The sequence below is a fragment of the Megalobrama amblycephala genome, linkage group LG2 (genome assembly GCF_018812025.1).
Source record: "Megalobrama amblycephala isolate DHTTF-2021 linkage group LG2, ASM1881202v1, whole genome shotgun sequence".
In the NCBI taxonomy this organism is placed as follows: domain Eukaryota; kingdom Metazoa; phylum Chordata; class Actinopteri; order Cypriniformes; family Xenocyprididae; genus Megalobrama; species Megalobrama amblycephala.
In genome coordinates, this window is record NC_063045.1 from 35,215,873 (window position 1) to 35,234,797 (window position 18,925).

Here is an 18,925-nt window from a genome sequence, read left to right on the forward strand (position 1 = left end):
TGCTGTTTTTATAAGCCTTTTGATCGGTTAAAGGGTCGTAAAGACCAGTTACACTCAGTGTGGTTGAATCGCGTTCGTGACACAGAACTTATGCGACAGAAACTCTTACAAAGCAGAAACGAACACTCGTTTTGACCCATTACTTCATCTCTTACTTACTGTATGTGATCTCAGTTTGAAACGGCTGTCAGAGGAAATCAACGCATGTTGTCGTGAATAATTAACTGAGGCGTCTTCTCGCAGGATATATCAAGGACGTGCAGTCACATGAATAATTATGAGACACAGATGAGTCGTTGCTGTACTATAGTACAAGAAATCCTCACATCCTGTGACGTTCACATGAAGACGAATTTAAACCGAGAAGTTGAGACGATGTGGCTCTGTCTTTGTCATGTGACATCACTTTCAGTGTGAATTGATGGTAATTGTTTCCGTGTCTGTCGCTCCACAGGGAGACCTGCGGCGCATGTGGTCCGAGCCCTTCCATGCCAAGTCCAGCAGCTCCCGCTTCCTGGAGGTATGATGCTGCTCTGACCAGCACAGGTTCCCACCCACCTACCCACCGAAGAGAGAGAGAGAGAGAAAGAGAGGTCGGAAGAGAGGAACTGCACTCGTCTTCTCGTCATCCCTCATTCCTGTTGTCATCCTCCAGCCAGCGGATGAACAGACGTACGCGGACTTCACTGCCAGATGGATTCATGCACTCCACACGTCTCCATACTCCTCAATCCTACTTTAGTATCTGTCTTTTTTTCTTTTTTTTTCCCCCCTCATCCTCTTTTCTTTCTCAGCTCCATTCCATGTTTTTTCACGCCATCTCTCTCTTTCTCTCTTTCTTCTATCCCATCATCCCTTTCCTGTTCTACGTAACTCAGCCACACTTTTCCGGATCGGTCTTTGTCTGGACGTGACCGGAGCCCCTTTGAGCTCCAAGTGTGTTTCCATTTGTACCGTTTGGCACCATTATGGATTTACAGACTGAGATTTCTTTATTTACTGCTCTAAACGAACTGTGGATGAGGAACGCAGATTCTGCCACAGCTTGGGATGACGACGACCCTATAAGGGACCAGCACACAGTAGAGGACAGCGTTGTTTTCCCCCCTCCCTTCCTTCCTTCATTCTCTCTTCCTCTTTCCCTTTCTGATAATACCCCACCTGCATCTCCCCCACCCGTCTCCTTCTCTAACAACCCCTTCCTTCGCAGAAACATGTATTTTATTTAGAAAGATTTTATTCTTGGCATATACAGAAATGATGCATTATAAATTGTGGGGGCGTACAGCTCTATGTATATATGTGTACACATGTATTGGGGGTTATCATGTCGAGGTGTGCGTGAGATCGTGTGTGTGTGCGAACAAGGGCAAGGGCTTTTAGATCTCAACGGAGTCATAAACGAAACACGCAGATGGGAAATATTTTTCTTTCTTTCCTTTCTTTTCCCCCTGTGAATGAGTCTAACGGCTCAGCCTAGGTCACTTTTTTGCGTGATGTACATCCTCTTCCATAAAACATCGCATATGGACCATTTGTGCAAGTTGGCTCTTGAAGAGAAGGCTGTGCTTGTGATTATGTCTGTGTTTATGTATGAATGTATGCCATTACCTTCATGGGCTCTGGATGGACCACTGAAGATGAACTCTATCACGCTCCTGGAGGGAATCTTTAAGGATTGTACTCCATTATTTAAGGCCAATCCCCCCCACCCAATTAGTATTTTAAGCATTAATTTTTGTTTGTAGTCATTCCTTCAACACAATTGGCTGATGAAATGATGAAACTGGAATTGAGGAGTGAGTTCTGTGGGATTGAGTGTGTGTATGTGTGTGTAACGTTGTAGAAAATAATGCATTTTGCTGGCTCAGTCTGTTGAGGTTTGCTTTTTGGTTTCTTTTTTTTTTTTTTTACCTGTTACCTGTTTTTTAATCTGTTAGTCGTCTGGCCTTGCATGTCAGTTGTACAGCGTGTCGTTCTTCAAAGCTGCGTTTTCAGGGCATCCGCACTAGTGCGACACTCTGAAACTCTGAGACGCAGACACGGGGTCGTGGACAAACAGTCGCACAAGAGAATTTATAAAATTGAGAGGGGGGCAACGAGTCCGGACCGCTCTGACCCCCGCGGCCGGCATGGACCTCGCGCAAACATTGGCAGTGCGTTGCCTAAATATTCAGTATGAACATATGCCTGGCGTCGGGACACCGTTAACCTGAGCATCACGGACATTGTTTTACCCACAAACCTCCTCACTGTCCCTCTGCCACCCTTATAGACATTACAAGAAAAAAAGAGAACAATATAAATGACGATCATGGTGATTGTTTTGAAAATAAACTCAGATGTTCTTTTTTTTTTTTTTATGGAAGATTGCTTTTGTTTTGTTCCCATTGTTTGTATTTTTCTCAACTTTCCCATTTAATGCTGTGGATTTTCATTTTGTACTTTTTTTTTCTCCCATCGTTCTCCCTGCCTGTAGAGGGCGCTAAGCTCTTTTTGGTTATCAACATTAACAGCCAAAAGGATTCTGTATAAAAATTTGAATAAATTAAAAGGTGTAGTGAAATGTGGATCCAAATGAGCTGTACTGAAAACATTTCAGCTCTCATAACCTTCCCTATCTTCTCCTCAGTCAGGATTCTGCTGTAAATAAACATGACTCTAACTGTATGTTCAAGTGGTCTCCTTTCCTAGTGTAGCAACGGGTCATTTATTATTAGTTAGTGCTGTTTGCTTAGGCGAACATACTAACTACTATTAATATTTCGTTGTTATTATTATTATATCATTTTATCGCGAGTTAGAGATCTAAACAAACCTAACATTTTAAGTATTGATGTCGTAAATTATTATTTTTTCTCTGGCAAACAAACAAAAAAACGTGCATTGAAAGAGGGGACGTCACGTGACCCATACCTACATAACAGGGCTGAGCTCAAATCACTAACTTGGAAGATGCAGAGGTAAGTAACAAATGTTATTGGTTCTTTAACTGAGTTCGGAAGTTGTGGGAAATATTACAAATTGAATGGTTTGAGATATATTCGAAATATATTCAAATTTAATCTTCATTTTAAAAAAAGCCTGCTAAAAGATCTTCATAATCCACAAATGTGTCATGAATTCCCAATAAGAGGAGAGAAATAATATATTTTCAGGATGATTGTCGTCTTTTCCCATTTTATTCCCGAACATAAAGACACTTGTAGTACAGTCAGTCCTGACGGAAAACTGCTATAGTCTCTTTTAGATGCTAATTTAGTTGCTTAAGACTGTAAGAACTAGTTCGACTAACTAGCAATTTAACAAGGGGCAATCAGTATTACTTTTCCTATTTAAATTAGACCGATCAAATTTTTTTATTTAAATGGCCTTAAACGGTTAAAAGAAGAACAAAATTAAACGACTAACTTAATCAGTTTATGCATCCGGCCACAGCTGGCATTTGTTCCTGGTCCAGGATGGTCTTTCAGGTAATTAATTAAACCTTTTAAAGAGTTCTCTAAAGTGCTCATTATTATGGTTTAGTGGTCATTAAAATATGCCATTTATATATATATATATATATATATATATATATATATATATATATATATATATATATATATATATATATATATATATAATATTTATATGTATTACGAGTATATAGTCACGCATTTGATAAACTCTTTTATGGCGTTCGCTTTGTGTCCAGAAGGTGGCACTGTAACCTCACTGAAGCTGTTACAACCATAGATGCAACTGCTGGCGCCGTTATTTTATGATTCTGTGGATATTAATGTTTATTATATAGGGATAATATGGCTAGAATAAGTATAATTAAATAAGATTGAATCAAACTTAAATATGGAAAATATGAACAGTACGTTTATATTGAGACTATAACTATACAATTACTAAATGAATACAAAAACTTCTTTAAGAATATGCTTCTGAATTAAATGCCTATCTGGCGTTAATAATTAACAGTTTAATTGATTGTCGCGTGATCGCTGGATCGTGACGTCACTTCTCTTGCAGAGACTCGTCGAGGGAAAATGGCCGCCCATTCATGTGATGAGCGCTGAATCAGCTAGTGCAAACACAAGAGAGGCTTACTGAGCTCTGCTGACCTCTCTCTAACACTCTAGTGCTCGTGTCAAAAGATTAACAAGAAGGTGAGCGGTGCTTAGGCTAAAGTTTCTTAATACAGCTTTTGTTTAAACTCAAATCTAATATTTGGCTTTAAAAAAAGACTTGGAACAGGCCAATAGGTTTTTGATTGTGCTTTTAATATGATTGACTTTTTGAGAAGAATCAATGTCTTAACGTGTCTCTGCATAGTAAGATACGAAGAAACCTAAAATAACACATACACTTAAAGTTTCATACTAACATTGTAAAAACAGACATGTGAAAAAAAATACCCTTTAAACATGTAGGGGTGAATTCAGGTTGATTGGGACATTTTTTCCAATTCATATCAATGGAAGAAAAGTGTCCCAATCACCCTGAATTCACACTAAAATATGAACACAAAATATAAAAGTTCATGTAAAAATGTGAAACATTTTGTGTATATGTTGTTGTTGTTTTTTTGTTTTGTTTTTTTGTATTATATTTGATACATAAGGCTTTTATATCTCATACTCTTTAAAAACAAGAAAAAAAAAACTTTCACCTTAAAAAGCTATTTCTGTCTGATTTAACCCATAGAACTAGTTTAGTTGGTATAATTTAATATAGGTTGATTCAGCAACATTAAATAATATTTTTGGCTTCCAGATAATTTAGATGTTATCATTTAAGGTTAGTTTTGTACGATAGTGAGAATATGTTCTCACACTTGAGGAGGAAAAAACACATCAGTTTTATTCAGACACCCAAACTGAGCAAAAAATATGCAATTTAATACAGATATTATTTATACTAAAAAGTAAGATGAAATTCTTATAGCTTGTAATGCAAATAAATGAGATTTTTATAACAGTATAGCAGACAATTTACATAAAATTTGTAAAAATTACATATAAATTGAGTTGTCACTTTATATCTTCCAATAATATGTCTTAAATGTTTAGTTTTATAATCAAAGCTCTGTAGTATTAATTGTGGTGGGCAAAATATATAATATAATGCATTGATGATGGAGAAATAAGCGTTCCTCAAAAGCCTGATGCATCGTATTTGATACTCACATTTTAACATGATTTTTCTAAAAAAAAAAAAAAAAAAAAAAAATGTAATCAAGTAAATCTGTACTGTAAGTTGCTTCAGTCCAGTAAGTGTTTATCTTGAAATATCACTAACAATATCACAGTTATTCTTATGTTTATTTGATGATAAAGTAGTGAAGATTTCATAGCAAAAAGACACATGAACCACAACCTGAAGGTGACGTTTAATTATACTAAAATGCTTTTACTTACTAAAAGAGTATCGATCAGGCGACACATGGTAGTATGTGCATGTTTTCAGCAAAGTTTTGCTCATGTTGATAATGTAGAGTTCTTATAAATTAATGTATCAAATATGATACAGTCTTTGTAGGGTTGATCAGCTTGCCTTTGAAAATTCAGTCAGGGCATCAGGGTTGTGGGTGAGGGGGGTTATTGGGGGTCGATAAGGTCAAGCAAGTGTTAGAGAGACGCTGGGGCTGTGGAATTTCTAGGGTCCACCCCTGTTCACGTATTGGCCAGAGCACCCAAAGGCTCGAAAGTCCCGTGGCCGTGCAGGATTCCACTGGGATGGTGTGGATTGTAGCATGTTATCTGTGGGAAAAAATGGCGGCGCTGCAGACGGGGAGTGTGTTGAATGGAAAGAGCAGATGTCATTTACACACTTATTCATTTATATAAACGGGCAAGTGTAATATTAAATGAAAGGAAAGACAATGAGGGTGTTCCCTGATAAAGAGCCTGAGATTTGTAGAAGCGCCAGTTTGTTTTCTTCTTATGGTACAGAAGTACATGCTTTACAACACAAGTGGCGCACTTCATAAAATGGGTGTAGAGTTACTGTGCAGGTCTGATGAAAGCCGGCTGTATTGATTACACAGGCTTGCATCTTGAAAAACACATCTCTGCTGATTTGTCCCCATGAAAAAAGAAAAAAAAAAGCCTAATACCTAATATGATGGTGCTGAGTTAAAATATCAAATATAAAAAATATCAATAAAAACTTTTCATCGCATACATAAAATGTTTTTTTTTTTTTATATATAGTATACAGTATAGCAACAGTGCTAAATTACTTACAGACTGTAGTTCATTACTGATTCCAAATTACAAAAATTGTAGTTAGTAACGTAATCCATTACATTTCACATTTAAGGTAATGTAATCTGACTACTTTGGATTACTTTTAGATTACTTTTGACTAAACTCGGTTATCACATTGATTTGAATAGGATAATGTTGTATATTGATATAATAATACTAAGAGAAAAAAAAAAATATTCCATTCTTTATCAACAACATGAAGTGCATTAAATATTACATTACGTCAGGCTTTCCCACTGGGATTCGTGGAAGAACAGCAGGGGGTTTGTGATTTTATTGAAAAGCTATTAATTAAATCATAAACATTTAAAATTAAAATAATCAAAATAAAAACCGTTTTTTAACAAAACAATTTTATTTGTTTACCTGTTCAAATGCTGTGTGGGTTTCAGTTTTCAGTGATCACATGACTAGTAGCTGGTCTGTGCGTGCATTTCCACAAACCTGGAAGACCTTCTGAACGTATATATGTAGCTTTTTCAGAAAGGAAAATTTAAAAGATAAATCAGGAGGAGTATAGGGAGAATCAACAAATTCTAACTTGCTGCCATTGTGAGAATAACATAATCATGTAATCAATAAAAAAAGTAACTATCTGATTATGGATATTTTAAAATGTAATATAATCCAATTACAAGTACTTTTTTTTTTTTTTAAATCTGATTACATAATCCAGATTACATGTACACCAGCACTGTATACCATCTTTAATGCACTTATAAAAATAACAAAAGCAGTCAAATGTTATTCAAAGTTTCGGTTTTAATGATAAAAAGAAGTATTCAAAATGCATTTAACTTACAATCTGCAAAGTAGTGAAAAAATGTTCAAATACTAATGTCAAAGAACTTTACATAAACACAAGTTTAAACAAAAGCTTTTTTCACAAAATCTGTAATTTTCTGTCACTGTTTGGATGTAGTAAAACAGAAAACATCTGGGTCATGTTTGCATTTTCTTTTGTCACTGGCCATAATTCAGGATTAGGCATAAAATAATGTGAAAATCGGCTGAGAATTAAACAAATAGTTGTAAGATAAATCATGTCTTTGTGTCAGTTTTTCTAATAATAAAAGACTCTTCACCTAACAAATGGTTGTCGAAAGCAAAAATGCTTCAAAATGCACATCATATTTTGCGAGAAAGACACTATTTTTGGAATCAGCACCACAAAATTAGTAAGAAACAAGTATGTATTTGATTCAGCAGGGCGGTGTTATGGGTTATCTTTAAAGTAACGTCAAACGCTCCTCACCTCGACCCTCAGGGCTTGTTTGAATAAGGTCTGCTCACCCCTGCATGAGGTGGAGCGGCTCCCTCTAGCCCATTGCCCTTTGACCCGTGTGTACATTCCGCATGTATTCTGTGAAATGAAGTGAGGAATTCCTCTGAAGTTTAGTTAATGGATTGGAGGAGCTACTGAGGAACACATGGGTTTGAAAGTACTTTGGACCTCAGGCTTTGAGTGTTGAAAGTGATGTAAGAAACCCAGTTGTTTTTTTTTGGGTAGTTGATGCATAATGTGAACATGGACTAATTTATAGGAAATGTATAATTTAGTTGTTGTAAGGTCACCATTGTACAGAATCACAATTATAATCATTAGATGAATTAAAAAAAAATAGCCTTTTGAAAAATAATTGACATTTTTAACTATTATATTATATTATATTATATTATATTATATTATATTATATTATATTATATTATATTATATTATTATACAGTTTAATAATTGTTTTATATTCAGTACCAAAGTTCCAGGTATGCATAATAATATAATATCAGTAGCATGTTTACCCTCCACGCAATTGCGTGGGGCCCCCGCGAGTTCCCCCTATAGGGGGATCCCCCAGTGGTGTAGTCTACATGATATGCAGGTATATGCTTTATACCCACTAGGAAAGTCAAGGATTTCCGTACATCCTCTTAAAAAAGCGCGAGAATACGGATTTGGCGCTCGTTAATGTAACGCGACAGATCGCAGTGCCTCAGTTCAAAAGAAGCGGCAGCCTGACGCGCACATGAACTGATCCTCTCTTCCGCTTTATTACCAGTTACAGCGCGAAATAAAGATGAATGAACATCTTAAGGTATGTTAAAAGATACAGAACAACTTACCGACATCCATATCATGTCTCGTGTAATCGCTTACTCGTGTTCAACCGCGGAAAGACGGTAATAAAAAAGCTAGTAAACAAACAAACATGGTGTCACATTTACCTCAGAACAATAAACACGTTAGTCAGCTAGAAAAATGAACTCTCGAGAGGAGCATTTAGCTAAATATATGCACCATATTATACATATTAATTATAATTTTTAATGTTCTTCAATAGCCTAAAATGCATGTTTGAATAAATCCATCAAGTTGACAGCCACCATTTAAATGTTTATATTTAAAAAAAACGGATTAGAGTAGAAATAATTTTGAAATTAGTAGGCTAACTTTATTATAAAAGTGTAATTTAAGTTTGTATACAAATTGGTTCGTTTAACCTTCAATATTGTACCAACTGATTCCCATGTTATACAGCATTAGTTTATTAGCATTAGAGATTTTTTTTTCTTGAGAAAATTTGCCATGTACTGTAGCCTACCTGATATACATATATCCAAAATAACTGACTCGAATTGCAAGCTTATGAATCCAAATGCATAACTATGAGAGACTGGCAGGAAATGGTGCAAAACAGCGTCCAAACAGGGTGATCTTGTGACATACTGATAAGCCTCATCTTTCCATTGTTAATAATAGTTGCAACTTTCACTCTTAAATGTGCGTTGAAAATTGCCAGCTGATAAAACATATGATCCAGGGACCATATTCATATAACATCTAAGGCTAAATGTAGATCTTAACTGGCTGAGTTAGATGGTGATTGACACTAAACTGTAGAAAATCAGTCCAGTCTCTCCAGCTGTAAATGCCATTAGCTGCTAAAGTCTTTTTAATGACTTATAATAAATTGACATGTTGATAACACACACACAAGCATTGTTTCAGAATGCTCTCAATTACATGTCTAGATCAGATGCATACTATGCATTAGTGAATGTGGTGATGCTTATGGGGTCCCACCCTGTGATGGGCGAGTATGAGGCTGGGTGGGAAAAATACCCACAGCCCCCTCCTGGAGATTTGCTTAGGGCCCCCAATAACCTAAACACGCCCGTGTATAATATAATATAATATAAGAACGCAACATATATTTACACTGCACAACCAGTTAAAATGAACTAGTTATAAGGTAAAAGAATTATTAAAAAAATATGAGAAAACCTGAAAGAAACATTATTTAATAATTTCCAACTTTAAAATGAACTACTGTTAAAAAGTTATGATTTTTTTTTGTCAAAAATAAATATTTGTATTCAGCAAGGATACATTAAATTGATCGAAAGTGACAGTGAAGACATTTATAATGTTAATAAATGCTGTTCTTTCGAACTTTATATTCATCAAAGAATCCTGGAAAAAAATATCATGGTTTCCTCAAAGGTATTAAGCAACAAAAACTTTTCAACATTGATAATAATAATGAATGTTTCTTGAGCATCAAATCAGCATATTAGAATGATTTCTGAAGGATCATATGACACTGAAGACTGGAGTAACGATGCTGAAAATTCAGCTTTACCATCACAGGAATAAATTACATTTTAAAATATATTAAAATAGAAAACAGTCATTTTTAAATTGTAATAATATTTCACAATATTACTGTTTTTACTGATCAAATAAATGGAGACTTGGGGAGCAGAAGAAACTTTACAAAAACATTCTCTCTTTACAAAAACACTCCCTTCAAAAACATTATCAAATCTTACTGACCCCAAACTTTTGAATGCCAGTGAATAATATATGAGCATATCAAAAGAATGAGCAAAATGCTGTTTAAAATAGCTTTAGCATGTCACACGTCAGAGAATGTCAACTTCCCAAAAGAGTTTAGATTACTGTCACTTGGAAGCCTCATAGTTGATTTCTGAATAAATAAATGTTGGTTCCATGTAATGCTACAAACATCCAATTGTTCTATTGATTTTCCTCACAATTTCTTGTTTAGTACTGAAATATTATCAACCATTGTGAATGGTTTTGGTTATAAAGGACAGTGTGTAGAGTTATAGTGGAAGGTAAACTTCCTTTCTGTGAATGTGCACACCTCAAGCATGTAAGCTCAGAGTGCATCTGGAATCCCCCTATAGAAAGCGCAGTGATGTTTGGTGTCACGTTCAGCTTGAAAACTCCTCACCCTGCTCTGGACTGCCACCCACACAGCTGGAATGCGGGGCATGCGCTCAGCACACCCGCTTCGGGGTGGAAAGGGTAGCGAACACTTCTTAAGGCGAAACAGGGGTGGGGGGAGAAACGTCTCAGTATAGGCTACTGGAGGTGGGGTCTCAACTCCAAAAAGAGTGGTGAATCTCAAAGGGATTCGCATCCCATCGTCCATGTCACCACCCACTGTGATGGCGATAGAAGAAGCTAATCCATTAACCTTCTGTTGGGCTCAGGGAAATTATCAATGACTATCTATCACCGCTGTTTTTCCTTGTTGGGAGAGAGGGAGAGAAGCATGGGATGGAGAAGAAGCGGGTAGGCAGGGAAAGGTTAAAGGGCAGAGGAAGAGGGGAGGAACATTTTTTTGGAGGAAGGGAATTGGGGAAAAGAAAAGAACAATAACAAAACTTTACCTCCCAGGTCTGAAAGGTCTCGTATTCTCTGTCTGCAGCAGCGTTCAGGTATGACTGCTGCAGATGAACCAGGTGCATTATGAGAATTGTGTTCAACAGTCAAAATGTTGCTTTAACAATTGAATCGTAACAGTTTCTGTTAACATTATTTAAAACATGAATTACCTTTTTTTTTTTTTTTTTTTTTTATAAATGTGGGAAATGTTTTTAAAACTGTGTGACTTTTACAGTGTATTTTAATTTTTTTAAAGACTTCTGAATGATCTAAACTAAACTCAGACTTATATCAGAGCTTAACACGTAGACAATTCACAAAACAAGTTTAAATTTTATATATATATATATATATATATATATATATATATATATATATATATATATACATGTTTTCGTGCTTTTTGATGATCTAGCAAGAATTAAAAATTCAATTGATATCATGAAAACCCTGAAAAAAAACAAATTATAAAACACAACTAGAGTACATGTTCTCAAATGAATTACCTCAGCTTGTATTTATTAAATCAAACCCCTGAAGAGAGACGGATATATGATGACAAATGGAAAATTACAGTTTGACTCCAGGGAAATGTAAAATAGCTTCTCTACCCAAGGAAATCTTTTTAAAATTATGTAATTTATTTAAGTATAAATGTCTGTATTTACTATTTTAATTTCAATCATGGTACATAAAAATGTATTTTATTTCATGTGGATTTGTTTCTGTGTTAATCTGTCTTTTTTTTGTTACAAATTTCACTTTATAATTATAGTTTCACAAATAATATAGTTATTGTAAATTTGTTCTCAAAAAAAGCCTGCAGTCTTTCGTACTGTGAAGTCAAAGGCGAGACTGATGAAATCTATTAAAAAGAATTAGATATCTGAATCATTTAAACACACTTTTCTAAATCATTCCTTGAGAATTATGTCAGCTGCAATTTTGTTGTTAATTCTCAGAATATTTTACTTATAAATAACATCTATAAGTTTAATAAAGTATTGTAGACAGCTTTATTTCCCCCACAGGATTTTTTCCCCTATACTATTAATTTGATTATGTTTTCAAACATGTTGTTATTGAATACAAATATAAGGAACAGTTGACATGATCCTTGAATTAGAATAATTTCTTTTAACAGTTTTTTGTGCTTTTCAAAATAATTAGAAATACAAAATACATTTACATTTTTAATAACATTAAAACAAATTGGTACTTTTAATAAGCACTGAAATATTTTTTTTCGATTAATGTATTGGTAAAATGTTAGAAAAGAAGCAAAAGACGCACGTGACTGTTGACGTTTCATGTGTATGTTTTTCAGTTGCACATCAACCCTTGAACAGCGTGACATGATAACCTTATAGCCTTTAAAGAGAAACCGCCTACAGAACATGCATTTTCTGTCGAAACTAGTGTATATATGAATTCAGATGATTTACAGAATGCAACATATAACAGCAAAAATTAGTCATTAATGGTTTAAAATACAATTAATGCAAACATTTTGATTAAAAGCATGCCAAATAGTGTGCCTTGTTAAAAAGCTACTGATAATGTGTGGTAAAACAAAAAGGCGAGGTGTATCTCTGTTAGTTCAAATGGCCAACTGAAAGACAGAGGCAGAACATCCCTTCTAGTTTTCCTTGCAGCCTGTTGAATGCATTGCCCACATCAAACACTTTAAACAGAGTAAGCGCACAATCAGATCCCTTCAGATTGGGGGACAGAGAGAGGGGAAGGGGGGTGAAATGGGCCCTTTCTCACCAAACAATACCATTATTTCAGCTCCCTTGGCCAAGAATGCCACATTTCACAGCCCACTACCCTCCTCCAGATGTCAATCAAAGCTCACTGGTGACTCAAGCTCCTCCCAGGACCTGCCCACCACTGTGGCTCCGCCCACAAAATCTGAATGGACCTGCTTCCTCTGATCCATCTTCTATAATCTAATGGTTGCCTCAAGTGAAATGTTTTCTTCTGTAAACCTCCAAATAAAATAATTAATACAGTTTTTAAAAAAGGAAATATTTACATATGTAAATATACTAGGTCTATGTGAGTAAAATACATTTTCAGCATACCTTTTCTAATTTGATTCCTGATCGCAGTTGTTGTAGCCAATACGAAACATACCGAGCCAGTGCATACATTTAGGCTATTTTCTTTTTATTATATTATATTTTGATTCATTTAATGTAATACTTTAAAATCTACAATTTTATAATGTGAATCGGCCACTTATTTAATTATGATTTACTCTTAATAATACATAAGACAAATATTGTGTGGCCTACTTCATAGATGTATCTGTCTTATCTTTTAAAGGGTAAAATGGAATTACACAGCTCTGGTCTTGTGATTATTTACACCAGCTATTCACATGAAATCAAGACGGTCTGAACTTTCATTTATAGAGTTCACAGCTCTGTGTAAAATAGGCCTAGTACATAAACAACTCTTTAAACCCGTTAAACTCAAAAGTATTATTTTGCATTAAAACTGTTGGATTGAAATTAGAAGTAATTGTCTTAGTTATAAGTAGCGTATGTATTTGAGCAGTAGTATCATCCCGGATAAGCGGACGGCGGCGATGGCAAATTTGTGAATGAGAGACAGTGCGTCGCGTATTTGTTGTTCAATTAAATTATGCAGCGACGGTATCCGTTTTGCGTCCAATCACAGCACGAGTCAGAGCGCCGAGGAGCTGAGAATTCAACCAATGGCTCATCGCACGGCAGAGACTAGCGCAGCAGCAGACCAATCAGCGCCGCGCATGCAAATGAGGCATTTGCTTCGGCTGGATCTGAATGTCAACTAGTCAAAGATGGAGTCTGACGCTGGATGGCCGTGAGGCCGCGCGTCTTTATATTTGCTCATTTATTTCGCTGAACCGCGCGATAAGATTTTAACTTTGCGCTCTCGAAAACGGAGAGTATTTATACATTTACCGTTTGAAAAAGGACTGAAGAAGAAGACGTTCAGGTTTTGCACCTTTTACTCAACTTTTCCTCTTCTCTCACTCTCCCTCCTCATTTTTTTTTTTTTTTTTTCTCTGACGGAGTGTCCCTCCCTTGGTTCGCTGCCATTCATGAATTTGGGGTTCACTATGTGTTCTTCATGCATTTGGGATGATTGGGCGGAAATGGCGGGAGCTGTAGGGCGTAAAGGAGAGTTTGGATGGATGGGACCAATCCACTCGCCTCATTTTCATGCGCATCAGGACCGTGTGCCTTCAAACCCTGGGTACGATATCTTTCCTGTAGTATGCTGCGTTTTCTGCGCGCAATGTTTGCTGTCTGAGAAAACAGAGAAGGCTGAATGAATTGCCACTATTTAATTGCACGCGCTGATAGTGTGATCAGGTACGAATTACCCTTTTAAACGGTATGAATGTGAGGTTATGTAAACACCGCCGTTATTAAATGTAAATTCGTTTGTCTGCTGAAGTTTAGTTTGTCTGGTGATGCTTTACATTTAATCCGAATCAAAACAAACATGAGAAAGTGTCAAAGGGCGCTTAATTCGACTTGATATTTATTATTAACTGGCTCAGAATGCAGCTAATGAGAATATAAATTGTTGTGCGATTAATGAAGGTTGGATATTAATTCGGAAAATTTGTTACAAGTCTTTGAAAATGTTAATGCAAATTAAGCAACCTGTTAAAGTGTTTTCTCACTTTTATAGCTCTCACCACTGTAAAGCTAAACGCTTAAATATGTTTTTGTTTTTGTTTTGTTTTTTAAAAAAGTTTATAAAGTCGCATAATTTCTTAAACCTTACAGGGTTCCCACTGTCCTGGAAAACCAAATATCAGGGAAAAGTGATTTCCAGGCCTGGAAAAGTCGTGGAAATTTCTGTAGTCAATATAAAGCTTGATTATGCCTAGTTATAAAACGCAATTTTAAGCCAGAGAAACACTGTTGTATCTGCATTATTATTATTATTATTTTAATCCTAATTCAGTTTTTATAAAACGTTGGAAAAGACATGGATGTATTATGGAAATTAACAGGGAAAGTGTGGGAAACCTGAATTAAAATCACTTGGAAAAAAAAAACTACAACATAAAAAAACTAAAGTGGCTCTCTCTGTTTTTGTTTTCTTTTTTAAACCTTGTTTCGAATTCACTATCTTGCACAACTATCAAGGTCTCAACATTTTTTAAACGCATTGCAGTTGTTTCAGGAATACTATGATTCTCTCTGTTCTAAACCGAGTGTCAGAAGTCCTGACATATTCCCAAGACACTCCCGGAGGATCAGAGACATCATTTTAAAAAGATACCCTTTAAAACAAAACTAAAGCAATAAATTGTTTTCATTGTAAAGCAGAGCCCACAGAGACAAATCATAAAGGAAACAGATGTGGAAAAAATGTGCTTTCAGGGGTAAAATGTTACTGTAAATTTGTTATTTTAATTGTTTAACTGATGTTGCTATCATTTAGTGCCAGTTTTGTAGATTAATTTGGTTATTATGAGTAATACTTTGATGAAGCAGGAATCTGCTCAGAGCTCACTGCTTTTTCCTTTGATTTTCTAACCAAAGTGCATGAAATGTATAGAAATGAAGTACAAGAAATCTGAATGCAAAAGAATTGATCGAACATGATGTGGGAAGGATTATATGGTGATATTGACCATGTTTTGTCCATTGCCCTTTTTCTGTTGTACTACTGGCCAATCAGAAGAGCAGTGCAATATTAAAAGGGCATTGGCTGATAGAACAGAGACCTCCACCTCCCTCTATTTCCTTCACCTCTCACCCCTCTCGTGGTTTGACATTATTTAACATGTGGAGCTACAGTCAGTGCACAGGCCTGGAAATCTGTAAAAACATGAAAGCTGATAAACTGCAAATTTATTCCAAACTGTAAATGTTTGACAAACTTTCTTTGAATCAAATACTGTTTTTGCTTATTACATATCACAACCATATATATATATATATATATATATATATAATGCAAAAGGCCTATTAAGAATGTAAATTAAAGTAACTTGAGAATAATTTTTTGTCCATATATAAATGTTTGACAAACTTGCTTTGAATAAGTTTCATGAAAGTACTTTTGGTTATATATATAGCAGTAAAACTTAAAATGAGTGGATGAAAACCCAACTCTATGCATGTTCTGCAAGACTCCCCTTTCTATTAAACATATTCTATTGGACTGTCCCGGTTTTAATGCAAGTAGAAAGCTCTTTTATACAGTTAATTCACTTAAGGACTTATTTAGTAAGATTTTGAGTGAAAAGGTTTTACAATTTTATCATATGTTAATTTAAAAAAAAATCTTGTATCATATTACTTGCTGTGTTTGTTTGCTTGGTTTTCTATTGTATTTATGTGATATTTGTATTTTTGTAATCAAGTTTTTGCCATGAAAATAGCCTCAGATGCTGATATGGCATTAAATAAAAATTATACTATACTATACTATACTATTCTAAAATGAGTGGAGGGCAAACAGTCATTGGCCAGAGAAGATGGCTGTCCCCTGTCCACATGCTGATGTGCTGAGGTCAGCTGCTCTGACGATGTTGCACTACTGTACCATCCATTCTAGCAGTGCAATAGTATTGTCATAGCATTTAGCCTCTGATATGCTCACCGGTCATGGGACGCTGTGAAACAAGTGCCGAATTGCTTAGGTTGTCCCTTTACGTTATCCTGCAACTGTAACTGGTGTAACGCACATGTTTGATAAATAAAATCGGTTCTTTTTGGACTTAAAGCTGAGTTCAGGCGTCATTTGTTTTGATGACCACACCATTTTGGCTCGGTTAGCGTGCCATGTGACAGGCTTAGTTTGGAGCTAAAGGGCCGAAATAAAGGTGCACGGGTCGGACCCTCCCTTGTCGCAGGTTAGCAGGGGGAAGGGAATGTTTTCAGTGGAATGCAGGGAGGCAAGTCCAGTTGTGAGTATAGGGGTGGGGGATGGTCAGGAGAGGGGCCCAGGACTGCTAAACGTGTCTCTCGGCATTTCTGAGACAGTCCTTAACATAACTGAGTGAATCAACCCTATAGGCTCTGAATCATGCATAGCGGGCCTATATGCGAGAGGCGAGTCGCTACACAAGGTGTCTGTACTTGCCCCATTATCTATACTAATATGCTGTTGTTGACTTGAAGTGAAGAATACTAAAGCATAGGTTATTATCATAAATTCAAAAGAAACTCTATGTTAAGGCTATAAACGTGTTATCAGCTCTTAAGTGATAAAACAAATCTTCCTCAAAGGTTTTACACCAAGGCAGTAGCACAAGAATACGCCTTGGGTTAAATGTTAACCCTGTTTATCCATCGGGGTGGGAAACTCAGCGACTGGAGCACCTCAAATATTTCAGTAACGAATGTGACTTGTAGGGGCACGTTTGCAAAGGTTGCTGGGAAATAGTGGAATGTGAGGAATGGGATATGATGTGTGTCTGCGGTGCTATTTCGCACGGGACACATCATCACGGGGTGCTGTTGCTTCTCACAAGCAGGTTGCTCAATAATCTGCTTGCCTGTATACTTCAATCTGATGTCACAACCGCTTTTTAATATAGAGAAAAAACGTATCATTTTGAGTGTGTTTGGTTTTAATACCAGTTACGCCTTGTTTCGACCTGATGTTTGAACTGTGTTGGACATGATGTAACAAGTTAATTACTGCTGAATTGCACTCTAGTGTTTGTGCTTATCGACTTTCATTTGAAGGTCACTCAAAAAGGGTCAAAGACCACTTGAGTTAAACAATTTAATGTGATATTAATGGTTAATTAACTCGCCTCATCTAATAGGCCTGGATTGCCAAGCCGCCAGAATGCGGACATGAAACTGTCCATAGGCAGTCTGGTGTCTTAAGGGCACTATATAATTTGTGATGTAGTAATTTAATTTTACAGAAAACTCAAATGTGGTTAGATCTGTTTGAAATTAGATCCCATTACCTTCAAAGATCAATCAATCCATACTAATTGGGTTTAGCACAGTAATAGCAAATGTACACAGGACTTCCTGATCAACACATTGAGATTTATTTACAGAAAAAACGTTTTATCCATCATTATTATTGATCAAATCCTTTAAGGTCTTCTGTTGGAGACCTTATATTTTATCTAATTGCATTCAGGCCACTTTCCAGGAAAGTGGTAGTGTCAGAAATTCTTAAAAATCAAGTACAAATGTTGGTTATTAGCTAGGTCGTGCTAAATTTTATGTTCATTTTATATTGGTTTTGCTATTTGTGCAACCCTGTTACCCACATTTGGGGCAGTTAAAAACCCTGATTTGTGTGGTTTTGCAAAAAATTTTTTATACATTTTTATTATCTGCTATGCGCTGTTGTAGGTAATGACAGACTTGTGTTCCCGAAAAATATTTGTTTGATAATTTTTCTTGTAATAACAGGGTTGAATGATTGACAAATGCAGTCATTGAAAATCCATAACAGTTGTTCTAACTAACCCATTTTAGTTAACTTTACTTAATAATTTGTTGAACTTAAATGTGAAAATCTGTAATATTCACATGCTATGCCTTTGTTACTCAGAAAACCCAAGTTAATTTTACTTTATTGGTTTGAGTACCAGTTTGTCAAGCAAACTAGTTTTTGAAGCGGGGCAATTCTTAATATAATTTTCACTCATTTTACAAGTAAAAACATATTTGTTCAGTTTACTTAATTAAATTGTGAACACTGGTTGCCTTAATTCAGTTACGCAAGCTTAACTGTATCAAGTATAATTTAAGTCTTATTTACTAACCTATTAAAAGTGTTCCTTACTTATTTTGAGCCTCATGTTGTTAACTAAGTTGTATTTGTGATCGGAGGAAAAGTGTACTCCCAGAATGCATTGCAGCATGAATAAATTAGGCAGTTGCTTTGTTTTACTATCTTTTTGGCTTTATTTGACAATTTTATTTGCTGTCTGGTGTCAGTATTAGCACAATAAAGACAGAAAATAAAA

The 18,925-nt window shown here is 35.7% G+C and overlaps 1 protein-coding gene across 2 annotated transcripts in view; it reads left to right on the forward strand.

The window, feature by feature from the left end:
* The window catches only part of sppl3 (signal peptide peptidase 3), a 43,469-nt gene extending 40,799 nt beyond the window's left edge, over positions 1–2,670 (forward strand). For both annotated transcript variants that reach the window (XM_048173078.1, XM_048173084.1), the window contains one exon: positions 455–2,670. In XM_048173078.1, the coding sequence (XP_048029035.1) occupies positions 455–526 (72 nt within the window). In that variant the 3' untranslated portion in view covers positions 527–2,670. The remainder of the gene's footprint in view (positions 1–454) is intronic.
* Positions 2,671–18,925: the final 16,255 nt, after the last annotated feature.